Source organism: Stigmatopora nigra, chromosome 19 (genome assembly GCF_051989575.1).
Source record: "Stigmatopora nigra isolate UIUO_SnigA chromosome 19, RoL_Snig_1.1, whole genome shotgun sequence".
In the NCBI taxonomy this organism is placed as follows: domain Eukaryota; kingdom Metazoa; phylum Chordata; class Actinopteri; order Syngnathiformes; family Syngnathidae; genus Stigmatopora; species Stigmatopora nigra.
Genome location: NC_135526.1, coordinates 4,372,365 through 4,387,260, shown reverse-complemented (window position 1 = coordinate 4,387,260; position 14,896 = coordinate 4,372,365). Strand labels below are relative to the sequence as shown.

General features: G+C 40.8%; 3 protein-coding genes across 5 annotated transcripts; 2 read left to right on the top strand and 1 right to left on the bottom strand.

The window, feature by feature from the left end:
* The first annotated feature begins 235 nt into the window (after window positions 1-235).
* dnajc18 (DnaJ (Hsp40) homolog, subfamily C, member 18) lies at window positions 236-4,155 on the top strand. The gene is made up of 8 exons (XM_077741278.1): window positions 236-736; window positions 1,312-1,480; window positions 1,571-1,716; window positions 1,914-2,114; window positions 2,174-2,289; window positions 2,670-2,779; window positions 2,853-3,025; window positions 3,109-4,155. Exons 1-8 carry the CDS (start codon window positions 610-612, stop codon window positions 3,231-3,233), a joined length of 1,167 nt encoding a protein of 388 aa, XP_077597404.1. The 5' UTR covers window positions 236-609; the 3' UTR covers window positions 3,234-4,155.
* A 126-nt stretch (window positions 4,156-4,281) lies between these two features.
* On the bottom strand, window positions 4,282-11,901 carry LOC144212816 (bromodomain-containing protein 8-like). Of its 3 annotated transcripts, XM_077740963.1 has the most exons (21): window positions 11,587-11,901; window positions 11,422-11,469; window positions 10,560-10,656; window positions 10,116-10,185; window positions 9,973-10,022; window positions 9,744-9,866; window positions 9,561-9,641; window positions 9,418-9,482; window positions 9,187-9,332; window positions 8,889-9,071; window positions 8,714-8,792; window positions 8,408-8,542; window positions 8,010-8,170; window positions 7,477-7,915; window positions 6,801-6,847; window positions 6,451-6,713; window positions 6,199-6,291; window positions 6,013-6,081; window positions 5,578-5,860; window positions 5,175-5,219; window positions 4,282-5,005 (listed from the first exon to the last, which is right to left on the bottom strand). In XM_077740963.1, the coding sequence occupies exons 2-21, from the start codon at window positions 11,438-11,440 to the stop codon at window positions 4,946-4,948; spliced, it is 2,508 nt and encodes an 835-aa protein (XP_077597089.1). In that variant the 5' UTR covers window positions 11,441-11,469; window positions 11,587-11,901; the 3' UTR covers window positions 4,282-4,945. The 3 variants fall into 3 exon arrangements, with proteins under 3 accessions (XP_077597089.1, XP_077597090.1, XP_077597091.1); XM_077740964.1 differs by having other exon boundaries at window positions 11,422-11,901; XM_077740965.1 differs by lacking the exon at window positions 11,422-11,469.
* On the top strand, window positions 11,377-14,359 carry gng8 (guanine nucleotide binding protein (G protein), gamma 8). The gene is made up of 3 exons (XM_077740966.1): window positions 11,377-13,271; window positions 13,789-13,888; window positions 14,082-14,359. Exons 2-3 carry the CDS (start codon window positions 13,805-13,807, stop codon window positions 14,208-14,210), a joined length of 213 nt encoding a protein of 70 aa, XP_077597092.1. The 5' UTR covers window positions 11,377-13,271; window positions 13,789-13,804; the 3' UTR covers window positions 14,211-14,359.
* Window positions 14,360-14,896: the final 537 nt, after the last annotated feature.

Sequence of the window (14,896 nt, the reverse complement as noted above, 5' to 3'; positions counted from 1 at the left end):
ATTTCAGCTCAGCATTATCTACTGTAAAACAATCAGAGAGCAGAAAGGACATTTTAATAGAAATTCAGAAAGTACTATTGTGTGGGAGCAGCACAAAGCAACCCCTATGACCCTTGTGAGGATAAGCGATTCAGAAAATAAATGAATGTTTATCATCATGTTTCAGATAGTGAAGCTCTATTAGTTTTGGGAATTACAAACTCCACACCAGTAGGGGCGGTAACGCACCTACGAGTTGTTTTCCAATTGCCAATAATATTCCGCGAATCAAGCACTCTCAGTCCAAGCTTATTCACAGGCGCAAAGTGTCATTGAACTACTTGCGCATGCTTTTCAAAAGTCTGCCAAATATTAATCGTGCTGTGTTTACCAACAACAAAATGTCACGTGGCTTTGAGCTTTTGATGGTTGTCTACAACCGCCGGTGCCCGTCGCTCGGTTAGAGCCAGATCAGTGCCAGCTTGAAGCTTCTTGGCTTGCTAGATAGCCTACAAGCTAACGTCACGCAGTTCAGGTAAAGTGGCTATCGGGGTAGAGTGCCACCGTCTTGCGGAGCCTGCGCCGCCGGTGGCTTTTAGGACATAAGAAGCTAACAATCAGAAACAACTAATGGACAAAGACGAAGCGGATCGCCTCATAGAGAAGGCAAAGCTCTTTATACGGTCCGGACGGAAGGAGCGAGCGTTGCAGCTGCTCTATGAAGCCCAGAATATCTACCCCAGCACCCGGGCCAGAGGTAACATTAGCAGCCCCGTGTGTAACAAGCCAAGTGTCACATCGGACCGTTATACTCCTGTTAAGTTACCTAATTATCATGCTTTATTTTTGGTTGACATGGATCTTTAGCAGCAACCTGTGTAAATCCCACTCAGCATGTTGTATATATTATGTGAATTAAGTTGTGCATTTTATCCCTGTCATTTTATAATCATTAAAAGATGACACTTGCTGAAATTATTCTCGAGTATAGTTTAATAGAAGTTGTGTTGTGGTTTGATGGGGGGGAAAAGGCAAGTATATGTACATAGTTGCCAAGTTTCTTTCAATGCAATTCATCTCTATACTTGGGTATTTTTTTATTTGCAGGTATATACTTGCATAGGTTTTTTTCTACGCAGGGATTTACATTTTTTTAACGTGTGAACACCAAATAGCTAGTGAAAACATGTTTAAATAACTCTACTTTACTCTTGATTAGAATTTCTGATTATGAAATCAGATACAACAATCTTTCATGACCCAAAGAATTTGGGAATTTGACATTTTACCCAGACATCACTTTTAAAGTTTTCTTCTCTCTCTCCACTATAGTTCTGATTGACGCCATGGTTAAAAATGGAAGCTACGCTGCTCCGGAAGCAAACCATGTGCCCCCGCCCAAAGGCTGGAGAGACGATGACTTTGGAAGTGCAGAGAATAAACCAGCAAACGGAGATGACAAGAAGAGCTACACAGAAGATCAGCGCCAAGGTGTTTCCAGGTATACAGCCATTTAGATGTTTTGTCATTCCCCCTATCATCATATGTCTGCATATTGATAGCTTGCATTTGAATATCCACATCTCTAAAGGATTAAGAATTGCAAAGACTTCTATGAGATTCTTGGTGTTCCCAAGAATTGCGGCGATGAAGATCTAAAGAAGGCGTACAGAAAGCTGGCCCTAAAGTTCCACCCGGATAAGAACTTTGCTCCGGGGGCCACTGACGCATTCAAAGGTAGAATGGCTAGAGAGAGAGTAGCTTTACTGTCACTGTAGTTTTATATCACATGCTTTTTTTTTATTTGATCAATTCAATTGTGGACATAACTATATTTCCTTACTTGGAGCCTTGAACAAATCGGCATTGGGGAAAAATGGGCTTTTAGTTGAATAATGAATTTCAAAGGTAATAAATGTACTCTCTTCGCCTAGCCATTGGCAACGCGTATGCTGTACTCAGCAATCCAGAGAAGAGGCAACAGTATGATGAGTATGGCGATCAGCCGACAGCTGAGAGCGCACCGCAACACGCCACCCATCGCCGTCACTACCGAAATTTCCACCGAGACTTTGAGCCCGACATTTCCCCCGAGGAACTCTTTAACATTTTCTTCGGAGGGCGTTTCCCCACAGGTGAGTGTGACTTAGCATCCTCACGTGACAGAGTTACTGACACTTTTTGTTTTTCTCAGGAAACGTTCACGTGTACACCAATCAAGGAGCTTCCTACTCGCAGTTCTATCAGCCTCGACAACGACGACGAGCTTATGAAAGACGTGAGGATGTGGCGGGGGACAACCCTAGTCAAGTCAGTGGCTCATGTACTTGTTGATACTGCATATTTGTTTGTTGTGTTTTAAAAATGTATTCATTCATAAAACTATTTTCAGTATGATGTATAATGTTCTGATAAGAATGCAGGAATTATAGCTACCATCACTATTTTAAATGTTTATCTTCTTTCTTACTTTTTTTATGGCTACATATGTTGGAATGGTTTTGTCCATCAAATTGGCAGAAAAATACTATTAATCCATCTCTCGATATCGGCAGAGCCTCAAAATTTGGTGACTTAAATATACAAAATGACGTGATTTGGACATTCCTAATAATAGTTTCCATAGTATTCTACATTGTTGAAGTAGTACTTGAGAGGAAATGCTAAAGTAACTTTTTCTCTCCAAACAGAACAATTTCACTGCCCTGCTGCATCTCCTCCCTGTTTTGGTGCTGATCCTTATATCGGTGTTCACTCAGATGATGGCCACCAACCCGCCTTATAGCCTCTTCTATAAACCGTGAGTGTGAAGGAAAATAACACTATTCAACATTCTCAACACAAACTACATGGTGTTTTCTACATAATTTCAGGAGCATGGGCCTAGTAGTTTCCCGGGAAACTCAACACATGGGTGTGCCGTATTACGTGGCTAAAAGTTTTGAAAAAGAATACAGCGATGACACCCTGCAAGAGCTGGAGAAGAATATAGAGAACGACTACATCGAGCATTTGCAGAGCAGCTGTTGGAAAGAGAAACAGCAAAGTATGTCAAAGCGCATTGCCCGGTGATGATCTATTGTTTCGTGGCAAATACTTGCTTGACATGTGAAATCGTGTCTTACTCAGAATCGGATTTGATGAACCTTGGACAGCTGTACCGAGACGAGCGTTTGAAGCAGAAGGCGGAGTCCTTGAGGCTGGACAACTGCGAAAAGCTGCACAGACTTGTAGGACGTCAGAAAGCAAAATGAAGAATGGTTTGTTCGGCGTGGAGCGCCACTGTGCATTATTGTTACTGTATTTGTACAATTGTTGAGGCCATTTATCCACTCTGGCTTGGCTGGCTGCAGCAGAGTTGTGAGAAAATGTGTGCCTTCTCTCCTCTGGGATGGTAGGAAATTTCTAGTTTGCATGTCAGCTCTTTTGGTGATACAGCACTGAGGGTTTCAGCCCCTTTTCAACTTTTTTATTGTACAATTGCTCTCTGTTTGAGGTCATTGGACAAGTTTTATTACGTTCACGCACATTTTAGTTGTCTTTTTTTGTCCAGTGTTGTTGCCAAATTTCTTATGTTACAGTGACTTGAATAATTATTATTTTTTTGACAAATCTCAGCACTAAATACTGTGAAGTTACAGAGTATCGTTTTATGTGTTACTACTAAAAAAATCTAAAGACCTCGTGTCGTAACCCAGATTTTCTAGACTGCTTTAGCAGGCAATGTCAAGTTTCTATCTCACTACTTCCAAATTAGAGCCATCACTTTGGATATAAAAGTAAAGGGTGATTGAGGTTTGGATTTTTCGAAGTTTATTTATCCAAGGACTGAAGTGATTGGACTTTACTAAATTCAATCAGATTTCATGAAGGGAAAAGACTTGATGTTTGTGGATTTGTGTTGGCTCTCCACTTTAGTTTTTTGTGACATTTTCAGGTACATCTCAAGCACTTTTATTCTTATTTTACGATAGTCCGTTCTATTGTTTTCCTTTTGCATGCATAGTTATTTAAGGAATGTTTTTGGAAGGTTTCTATTTTGTGTTCCAATCATAATTCACTGTTGAGCAACCCAATGTTATGGGTAACATTTTTACCTACAAATATAAATACAGTAGAACACTTGTCAGGTTTTTCAAACAAAGCTATCAAAAAATTAAAAGGTTATTGATAATATTTGACTCGTCTTATTTTGTGTTACTGTAGAGATTTAATTCTGTTGGCATTATAAATTCATCACACTCTTTTAACTTACTATTTCCACTTCCGATATTCAGAAAATATAGACATTTCGGACAAATATACCAAGCAAAACAGGAGTTTATTGTTTAAAAGTATAGTTTCCATCAATGTCACATTCACAAAACACTGAGATTACCACAATACTGTTTCACTAAAAATATAGTTAGGTATGTTCGAACCAACCACAAAATATACATTTTAAATTATTGTATTGAAAGGTTAAATGACAAAATAAAAAGGTTTCTTTTTTTTTAATTAGGTAAAGTAACACCTTCAAAAAGTCAAGCAAATCAGAGTCTTTGGCCTCTGGTAAAACACGCATCCGTTCAAATACTTTAGTGCATTTATTATTTCAGTCCGTCTGCTTAACCTTGACAAGAAAGACACAGTCCGCCTGAAAGATTAGTTGATTTTGAGGCTTGGAAACATTTATACAACCTGATGTTTTTTACTTGTGAGTCGGCTACAAGTTATGTGCAGCTATCGCAAGCTTTGACCCACTCTTTCGGAATCCCCTTTTGTAATCTAGGATTATGTGTAATCCATTTCTGCAAAATAGGCGCTTCCCCACGTCACGGTCTGCAGTTGGTTGGAATGCAGACAGTAAATTTGGGTATTACAGTGCACACATGATGTCGATTGGGAGCGGGGTCATCATAAAATCTTGGAAGTATTAACACTTTCCACCTGATTTACCAGTGTCAATCCAAAATATTCGGCCTGTTCACTTCTTCATTTTGAGATCAGCTTCGATGGCGCAGCGGCGTCCTCTGGTGCCTCCATCCTGCACGTGAAGAAGAAAAAATGGAGGATTTGTTGGATTGACATCTCAATATTAACTGACAAAAATATCACTGGCTGCTAAAAAGTTAGAACAGATTTTATGATGGCTACATGAAATTCGTTTTGGTATCAATACACTCTCTGTGACCTTATTTAGGTTTTGTACTTACAAAAAGAGACAATAGAAAAGCAGGAGATGACATGGAGAAGGTTTCCTGTGAGAAGAAAAAAAAGATCTGAATACTGTGAGGTTATGATGCAAGTATTAATGGATCTACCTAACAATTTGCTTTATTTACAGCCATTTCATTTTGTATTATGTTAGTTTCCCCAAGCTAATTTATGAGAACCATGTCATTGTTTAGGCAGCTTCTGCCCTCTCTTAAATTCCAATTTTGGCCAAAGGTTACCATTTATGAATCACAAACCTTTTATGTCTAATTTTGTATCTTGAGTTTGATTTATTTAATAAGGGGGACATCACATATTAATGAACATATTTATATTCATGTTAATGAACATATGTCAGATTGTAGCCGAGGGCAATCTTCTGTCTAAATTGTAACTATTTACCTTGTCATTGGAGTCCTGCCGCCGTAGACCCTCACGTACCCTCAGCCCCTTGGCGCTAATCCCGGACTCTGATGTCTCCATGATGAGTTGGGTCGCTAGAAACTGTTGGATCTGCTCCAGGACATCACGTTGCATCTCAACAGCCATGTGGTACACATCATGATCCAGACTGTTGTACATCACAGCATTCTGAAACATCAGCATGATGTCCCGTTGGAACTCGGCTGTGGTTCGCATGGAGCCGCTTTCAATGTTTTTCTTAATGGTCGCCAGATCCATGGGCCTACAGAAAGCCAGAGCGTCAGATATCACTGTCATCAACACATTCAGGTAAGTAATAATTCAAGTAAGTGATCTGAAGAGTACTATATTTACATATATTTACAAAACTGAATGCCGAGCCGATTTAAGAACTAGTGAACTCCTCATGCTTACCTTTGCACTATGCTATGATATCCTGGTGCAATTTCATCTGTTACTGGCTGCAAGAAGACATTTGCATACCTACAAGTAACCCAATAAAAGGAAGAATCACTTCAAATTTTTATTCGAACTAGTGGACATTAAAAACCAAATGAAATATGTCATTTCCAATAGTGCCAGGCCATCCATAATTCTCACCTGTGATTGGCAGCCGCACGCCAAACCAACATGATTGCCTTTTTCCAGATCTTGTGAGCCTGCAGAGCCTCCAGATCCTCACTACACAAAGAACTACACAAGAACATGTGACATCAGACTAAGAAAAGAAAGATATGTCCTAAAGCGCTTATTCCCTCCAGGTTGGTAATCAAAACTTGAACATGAAACGTCATTATAATTATACAGAAAAGAAGGGTATCGACAATTTATGTAGAAAACATTTGCACTCACAATTGTGATGACGCGGGGCTGCTGGGGATGGAGTCAGCTGTGGTGTGGAGCTGCAGTGACGACGTAGCAGTGTGCAGGCTACATGCGTCCTCGCTCTCACTAGCCACACGCTCCATCTCTCCGTCGGGTTCTGAGGAGAACTCTTCGGCACCATCTTCTTCTTCATCCTCCTCTTCTTCATCTTCTTCTGTCCCATTGACTTCACTGTCAATTTGTATCCCTGAGACATCTTCTTGACTTTTTTCACTCTCTTCTTTAATCTCCTGGAATAACAAAGAACATACGAGCGAATGAAAATAATAACAATTACACAGTGGAGGTGCTTGGACAGTTTTGATGCAGCAATGTACCTCGTTCACGTGTCCTTCTGTCTTTGGGAAATCTTCTAACACGGACTCTGGAAAGAAAAATGCACTTTGTTAGGTTTTCTTGTACAATTGAATGAGATCGAAACAGACGCACTTGTAACTTTTTCAGTCCCCACCCTGGGGCAGCCACATGTGCCTTTTTTCATTCTAATTATTTTATTTTATTAATGTGTTAGTAGGTAGGCCCATTCGCTTCCAGACATTCCAGTCCAAATTGAATCCACGTCTATCAATGTCAATGGGAAATAATGATATTTAATATGTATTGTAACGATACACTAAAGTGTTAATTTTTGAAAATGTAAATAATATAACTTCTAACAATAACAATCTAAGTGACCCTTTTACCTATTTCAATCTAAGGTTATCATATTAAAACCTAAAAAAAATAATAATGATCAAATCTTAAATGAAAAGTAAACAAGAAAAGCTGTATCTTTAAAAATCCTAAGCAGATACAACCTGAAAATAATAAATGCAATTATCCTACTACTAGTACTACTAGTACCACTAGTACTTAAGGCGTCAATGCAAAAACACCCACAGGACTAATAAAATATGGGGGGGAAAAAAACGATCTGGACATGCAGACCCCAAACAGTTGAATACATCCACGTGAACTGTTACACGTTAAATACTTGTGTGCGTGTGTGCTTACCTTCCCTGGAGTTTGAGGGTATTTTCTGTACCCATCTTTCTTGTGTGTGACTTTGATGGTGCACTATCTCTCCATTGTCTTTCCTATCCTCAGATTGGGAAGGTGCTCCAGTGTGGCAGTGTACAAAAACACTTGAATTGCATGAGGATGAAGAGATTGGAGGAAGGCCACTCAGTCCCACCTGACTTGCCACATCACAGTTATCTTGACTAACGCACGGCGAAGACAGCTCATCTGAGGTTTTGTCCTGAACGTCACACTCCCCTGCCGGATTCCTTGTGGGGCTGCAAAGGAATGATGATGATGACTCAGAAACCTCCGCTTGTGTGTCTTGAGTGTGAAACGGTTCGGCCTGCCAAGCAGCGGGAAGAGCGTGACCGTTTTCTTCACACAGGAAGAGAGCAGCCTCGACTGCAGCTGCATCTAAAGCGTCTGCAGCCTGTAAAGAAAAAGGTAGTAGAGTATGGAGTCTTGAAAAAAAAACCCATTATCAAAGTATCTGATGAATGTTAGTTACTCAAATTGTGTGTCACCTTGTCCTCGATGATTGCAATGATATCCCCCACAGTCTTCAGATCCAGCTCATCTGCCATGTAAGAAACTGCCACATCCTCTTCACTCAACTCGGACACTTTAACACCTGCAGGGGGAAGCTGGCACGCAAAGGACGCAGATGGCACAATCAAATCCACTTCTGTAAAGGAAAGACAACATATAATGGTCAAATAAATCCTCTACCTCATTGGCTGCACTGTAATATTGGCATATTATCACAGATAAACAACCTTCTTACTCTTCTAATAGCTTTAATGTGAATGAATAATTGCAATTATGCCCGCATTAAGCTTTGTAGTGGATATAGAAAGAATCATTTGAGATGCCCTCAAATGGTTGCATTATGATCTGTTGTGCATGTGTGTGTATTTCAGACCAGAACATGCTGAGGCAGCAGATTTCACTGGAGCAGGAGTGCTGTCTGAGGTAGCGTCTCTGCTGACCATAAAGCCCAACTGGCCCGAGAACTGAGTGGGCCCTGCCTCCAAGAGTCGAGACAACATTGGAGCACCTGCCGAAGAGGTACCAAAATCATTCGACAATGATAGAAAGGTCACAGGAATTTGTGAAAGAATTTGGACTGTGTAGTTGACTGTAAACGACAACTAAACAACTCACTACAATAGTGGGTTATTAATTTGTGCAGGCGTACAGAGGCAACTGTTCAGTCAGACAATTTTACCTGATGCTGGAGAGAAAGGCAGAGTCAACTGCAAGTCATGTGTGGCCGTCATATTGCCAGTAACGTCCCGCTCTCCAGTCTGAAATGGGTAAACGTGAGATGCATATATATATACATGTGTTTCCCATATCAATGAGAAAAATAATCTGTTTGTCGAAGTTTTTTTTCATCCCACCAATCTTGATGTCGTGGCCAAAATGTTGCCTTTCTTCAGTAGCTCCGAGAGGAGCGGAGATGGGGGCGGTGTACCTCGCTGGGCCAGTAGCTTCTTCTGAGTGTTCTCATCACAATATGACGAGTGCTCGTTAATGGAGCCAGAAGAGTCGGGAAATGACAGTAACCTGACAGATCCTGAAGTCTTAAGACAAATGGAGAAAGAGTATAATTTCTCAGGTAGGATGAAAGAAGAAAAACTGCAGTGTTTTCTGTGATAAACCTACACTGTTATATAATGTATAGCATTAATGATTTACCGGTATATCTTTTATAGGTGAGAAATCAGGATTGGAGCACGGCAGGGTGTCAACTGATGTAAACTCCAGGCTTGAATTACAACTAGTGGCTGAATGCATGATTGCACCTGCCGCACGCCGAGGTGTGTTCTTGGCTACCTGTCTGGCTAAAAGACAGAGGAAAAGTATCAGTAAGAATATGGAATATTAGATAACAAAACAGACGATACTAGTTTGAAGTAGAACAAATACCCTGATAGGCAGCATCTGTGCCCTTTCTTTTCAACTCGACTTCTTCCCCTTCTAGTTTCTGTTTCCTATCCGACACATCACATTTAGATGTACTTAACAGGCCAAAAAAAATGATATGATTTGACTGCATTTTCTTTTCTTACCGCTGAATTTCTTTCCATAATTCTTCCAGTTTGGAATCTAGATGACCAGCTTGGATGAGTTCAGTCTCTTTTTTCAATGACCTGTTAATTAAACAACATTTGGTTAGTGGGTACTATGGTCGAAAAAATATGGAAAACGAATTTGCAATATTTCATTGTCATGATGTGGTGTTAGTCATATACCTGTGCTCTTCTTGTGTTTGTTTGATCTTCTTTTTTAATTCATCAATCCTCTGAGTCGTCAGCCTGCGCACGATCACGTCCCCCACCGTCTCCACCACCTCCCCCTTTTCGCCTCGCTTCCTCCTGCAAATAGACAATGACATTGAAGCCTCGCCAAGTCAGCAAATGCACTAATCCAGGCATCGTATATCGCTTTTGTTCTAAACGTGTGCTCGTTTAAATCGCTCACTTTGGTGCTTCAGTGTTTTCCAGAAGCTCAGAATACTTAGAGGCACAGTGCTGGAAACGGGAAGGGCGGTAGAATCAGAGTCAAATAATGCATCAAAACATTTCTTTTCTGCAGTGGGAGAAACTGAGGAGGACATGTCACACCTTTTGAGAGAACCAGTCAGGTGGCCGTCCGGGTTCTGCAAACGGTTTGATGGCTCGACTGACAGAAACCCTGCAAAGATGAAATATGTGTGACCCTTCCAAGTGCCATTTGCCTCAACCTTCCCAGACAATCAAATGAGGTTTGACAATGCAACTTGCTAGAAGTCTCTTGTTGATCTAAAATCATATACCTACAATTATGATTATTGTAAAGTATTCATTCATTTTCTGAAATGCTTATCCTCACAAGGGTCGCGGGGGGTGCTGGAGCCTATCCCAGCTGACTTCAGGCCAAACCTGATCGCAATTTAGTGTCCAACCCACCTGCCATGCATGTTTTTGGAATGTGGGATGAAACTGGAGGACCCGGAGAAAACCCACACAGGCCCAGGGATAGATTTGCCACCCGTTGGTTTAAAGTGTATGGAATAACATTGGAATTACCAGTTTTGGTCGCCACTCTTCATGACCGATGTGGCCAGACACAGCTTCTCCCTCAGTGACCATGCTTCTGTTGGGCCAATCACAAGCAGCTTGTGTTCTATAGATAACAAATCACGTTATCATGTTATTCCGGTTCATAGTGCACCTTAATTTATTCATTGTGGCTGACGTGAGGTTAAATGTATTCTTTTTATTCATATTTATTTTAAAAAGTGTGATGATAATAAGGATGATCATGATGCTCTTACTCATGGCTGCCATTGACTGGGTAAGATGTCAAATCCATTGACATTTCCCAGTTCAAATGAATTTGATGTCTATCGCCATCAATGGTAGCCATTGGATATATATTCATTTTAAAAAGAAGAGAAGTGATCACCATTCATTTTTTAAAGTGTAATGATGATGATCATCATCATAATGCACTGCCACCGACACTAACAGCCATCCTTTCCATTTAAACGGATTGACTGCAATTGAAAAAGACGTCTGTCGTCGCCCATGGCAGATAAGGAGGTGACATTCGTTTAAAAAAAAGAAATAAGTAAAGTGCTGCCATTTTCCGGCCTGTCTTTTGTGGCATGCTAACTCATTTGCAAGTCAAACCCTTTGTACTCATTGCACCGCTGGATTGCAGCGCACGCGCAAGCGCGTGCACATACATACTGATGGACAAAGTGCGTGTCCAGGCGAAGTGTCTGTAAACAGAGGTGGCATCCGGCGAGAGGTGCAGGTTGAGCGACTGTGCAGCCGAACTCACCGCTCGCTCGCTCCCTCACTCGCTCACTCACTCACCCACTCAGTCGGTTAGCACGTAGCAAGCAAGTCACAGCAACATCTCCCGTGCGCCGACATTACTCACTTCCAACGCCGTTTGCCATCTTCCCATCATCACCGCACGTCGCGCATCCTGCCGCACGCAAAACCCGGCACTTAGTAGTACCACTTGCTTTATATCCAGGCGACGCCTTGGGACGATCCAAGGCAAATCAGGGCAAAATAGGCAGCCCGTCTGCTTGCCGATTACCTTCAGAATTGTCGACACTGCCGGAGGTTCTCTTCGTTTGACGTTAGCTCGCGCGCCCCATCCTTTGCATTGTGCGCTTCAGCTAGCGGTCCGAACTTCCACATCAACTCGCTCCGTCAGAATGCTGCGTTCGCTTAAGTCCGGGATTCCAACTTGCTCGATCCAGGCTGGAGAGAAAGCAGTTATTCGTTCCGTTTCATGTAGTATCATTTAAAAGTAGCTAGCTACATATTGTGTGCCGTGTGTACGCCCACCACACTACCAACACTACCAGGGTAGCTCAATGATGGTGGCAGGCACGCATGCACGTAAACACACAAGACTGCTGCGAGTTGGCTGGATTTAACCCTTACATACACAGCAGGGGTCCAAAGTGATCCGGCTGACTTTTTAGCTTTTATATTACTGCAATAAATTCCTTTTAGTATGCAAGGTATTCTTGAACGCACTTGTTTTTTATCGTTACACTTCCCTAAAATAATTTTTCTCTTGCTTTTTTTTTGAAGGGCGGCAGATGGAACGAGTCAGCCTGACAGCTCTGGGGTCCTGGGTTCAAATCCAGGTTGGTCCACCATGTGTGGAGTTTGCATTTTCTCTCTGGGCCTGTGTGGGTTTCCTCTGGGTACTCTGGTTTACTCCCACATTACTATTTACAACATGGGTCAAAACAGAGACATATCAACCTTATAATATGGTACACACCACTGATTTGGATAAGCAGTGTTAAAATAGATGAATAATATATAAGTTCTAGCTGTACAATACACTTGTAGCAAAGTCAAAATAATACAGTATAATAAATAACTATTGTATTATTCTTTTTTTCACGGTCATTATTGCAATATAGATGGCAGTGAAACATTTACAATTGCACCAGCTTAGCCTTAGAGTACCCCATAATTAGTGGGAAAACATTTGCTAATGAGGCACCTGACATTTAACACCCCAAGACTGGCATTCAACCCCATGTTGCTTTGTGTAATAACTGACAAGTTTATGAGAAAGATGCTGCACAAATCATCCAAGGAAAAATCACTGTCATTCACTCTGTTTGGAATAATTAGTTAAGCAGTGAAATGTAGTAGTAATACAATTGATATGCCTTTGAATTTATACATTCCGAAAATAAATATTTTTTGTGCACATAATGTTGAGACCAGGGAGAGCAGCTCAAAGCAATTACATGTGGCAATTTAATACATAATGCATGCACTCATAGGGGGACCGACTTCCTATCAGCAGCGTATAGATTTATTTCCCACTCAGTGACTGTGTGACTGAGAATGATTGTCTGTCACTTGGATATATTCCTATATACTACTAAAAAAGGAAACAGTTTAATCCAAGTAACAAATGGCTTGTGATACAGAGAGAGAGAGAGAGAAAACCTTGCAACTCAAGAGCTTTATAAATGGAAGCTAAGAATTAGTTTCTTTTTATCATTTTCCTACACAGTGGAGATTAAATTGTGATTATGTCACTATGTCATATGTCATCACATACTGCATTTTGCCTTGCCTCTCTGTACTGAGCTCACAGTAGGGGCCGACCCACCGCTAATTAAACTGAAGGAGGGAACCTGTTGAGAGTTCCCTCCTCATCTTTCCCATTAATCACACTTCATTTAATGCTGCAAGTTGCTGCTCGGGATTCAAGCACACTTTTCGGCAAAAGGGCGTCTGGCGGTGAGTGACGTTTGCAATTCATTTGAATTATACTGAAGGAGAAAAGTCTTCATTTTATAATTGGAGTGTATTTGCCTGCAAAAGCTCTTTAAATTGAATGTATATCGGAACTATGTCTATTGATATTCCTTAAATATGACATAAATTGGAGTCTAGGAATGAAATGACTAAGATTACAGCTTTGACATAGGGTCAACAAGTCGACAGTTTATTTTCCTGTAAGGTAAAAGCTAATGTTAGATTTATTTACAGTCTCAGCTCATGGTCATCAGGGGAGCAGCTCGGTGCTCCCTTGCCCTCCTCCTCTGAGACCCTCGCTGCGACACGTGCAGCTGAGACCCAGAGCAAAGAATTAATGAGCAAATTGAAACAGACTCAATACTCGCAGCCCACTTGTTTTCAATTATCACTTACTGGAACAGACACACACACACACACACACACACAAATATGTCATATTCACTGTCTCATACTGTCTCCCCCCCTCCATTATTCCTTCCATGGATGTTTTCCGCAGGCAAAGAAGTGGCAGGATGTCCAATAACATGGCCAAGATTGCTGATGCGAGAAAGACGGTTGAGCAATTAAAGCTCGAGGTCAACATAGAAAGAATGATGGTACGTGTATATGTTACACTTGGGTAATTGTTTTAGAAAAAAAATAGCTTTCTATAATAATGTTGGTTTCAGTACTTTGGAAATTGTGTATTTTTTTTTATATCCTCAATGGCGTCCATTATGAAAGACATTAGTCAAAGCCATCTTTTGTTTTCCACCTTTCCGGCATGAATCGATCATTTTCTTTGTCTAGGTTTCGAAAGCGGCAGCAGATCTGATGGCCTATTGCGAAACTCATGCCAAAGATGACCCCCTGGTGACCCCCGTCCCTTCCTCAGAGAACCCTTTTCGAGAGAAGAAAATTCTCTGTGAGATACTCTAAACTGCTTCCTCAGGACATGTATGAAACAGCAATGCATTTTTTGGTTACCTTTCTAGATCAATAACCTGTAGTATATTACTGTATTTGTTTTACAAAACTTCCTTGTTGTCGATTTTTTTGCTGTAACACACTGAGGAATTTCCATGATAAAGATGGCAAATGAATTCTTTCTGCCAAACGAGTACAAAGTTTATTAAGAGAAGCACACACCGTCTTTTCCATTTACATTCAGTGTAACTTTAGCCTGTACATCAGTGTAAATTATTTGTCTGTCCAATGTCCATGCAATGCATTGAAATCAATAGTATGATGAAAAAGAAATCTACTTCAGAGTGTAAATTAAGCCTGTAAACAGTTTATTGTTTCATTCAGAATTAATCCCAGGTTTATTATTTTTTTAAACATTGTATTAATAATTTATAAATGAAAGTATCATTGTGCCCATGACCCTGACAAGGATTAGCAGTGTCGAAAATAAATAAATGTGTCAATATAAAGTTAATGTAACAATAATAACAATAACCATCTCATTTTCTGAACCGCTTTATCCACATTAGGATCGCGGGGGGTGCTGGAACCTATCCCAGCTGTCTTCGACATGCTGAAATGGTGGCCAGCCAATCACAATTCACCCTCAAACTCATAATTTAGAGTGTCCAATCAGCCTACTATGCATGTCTTTGGAA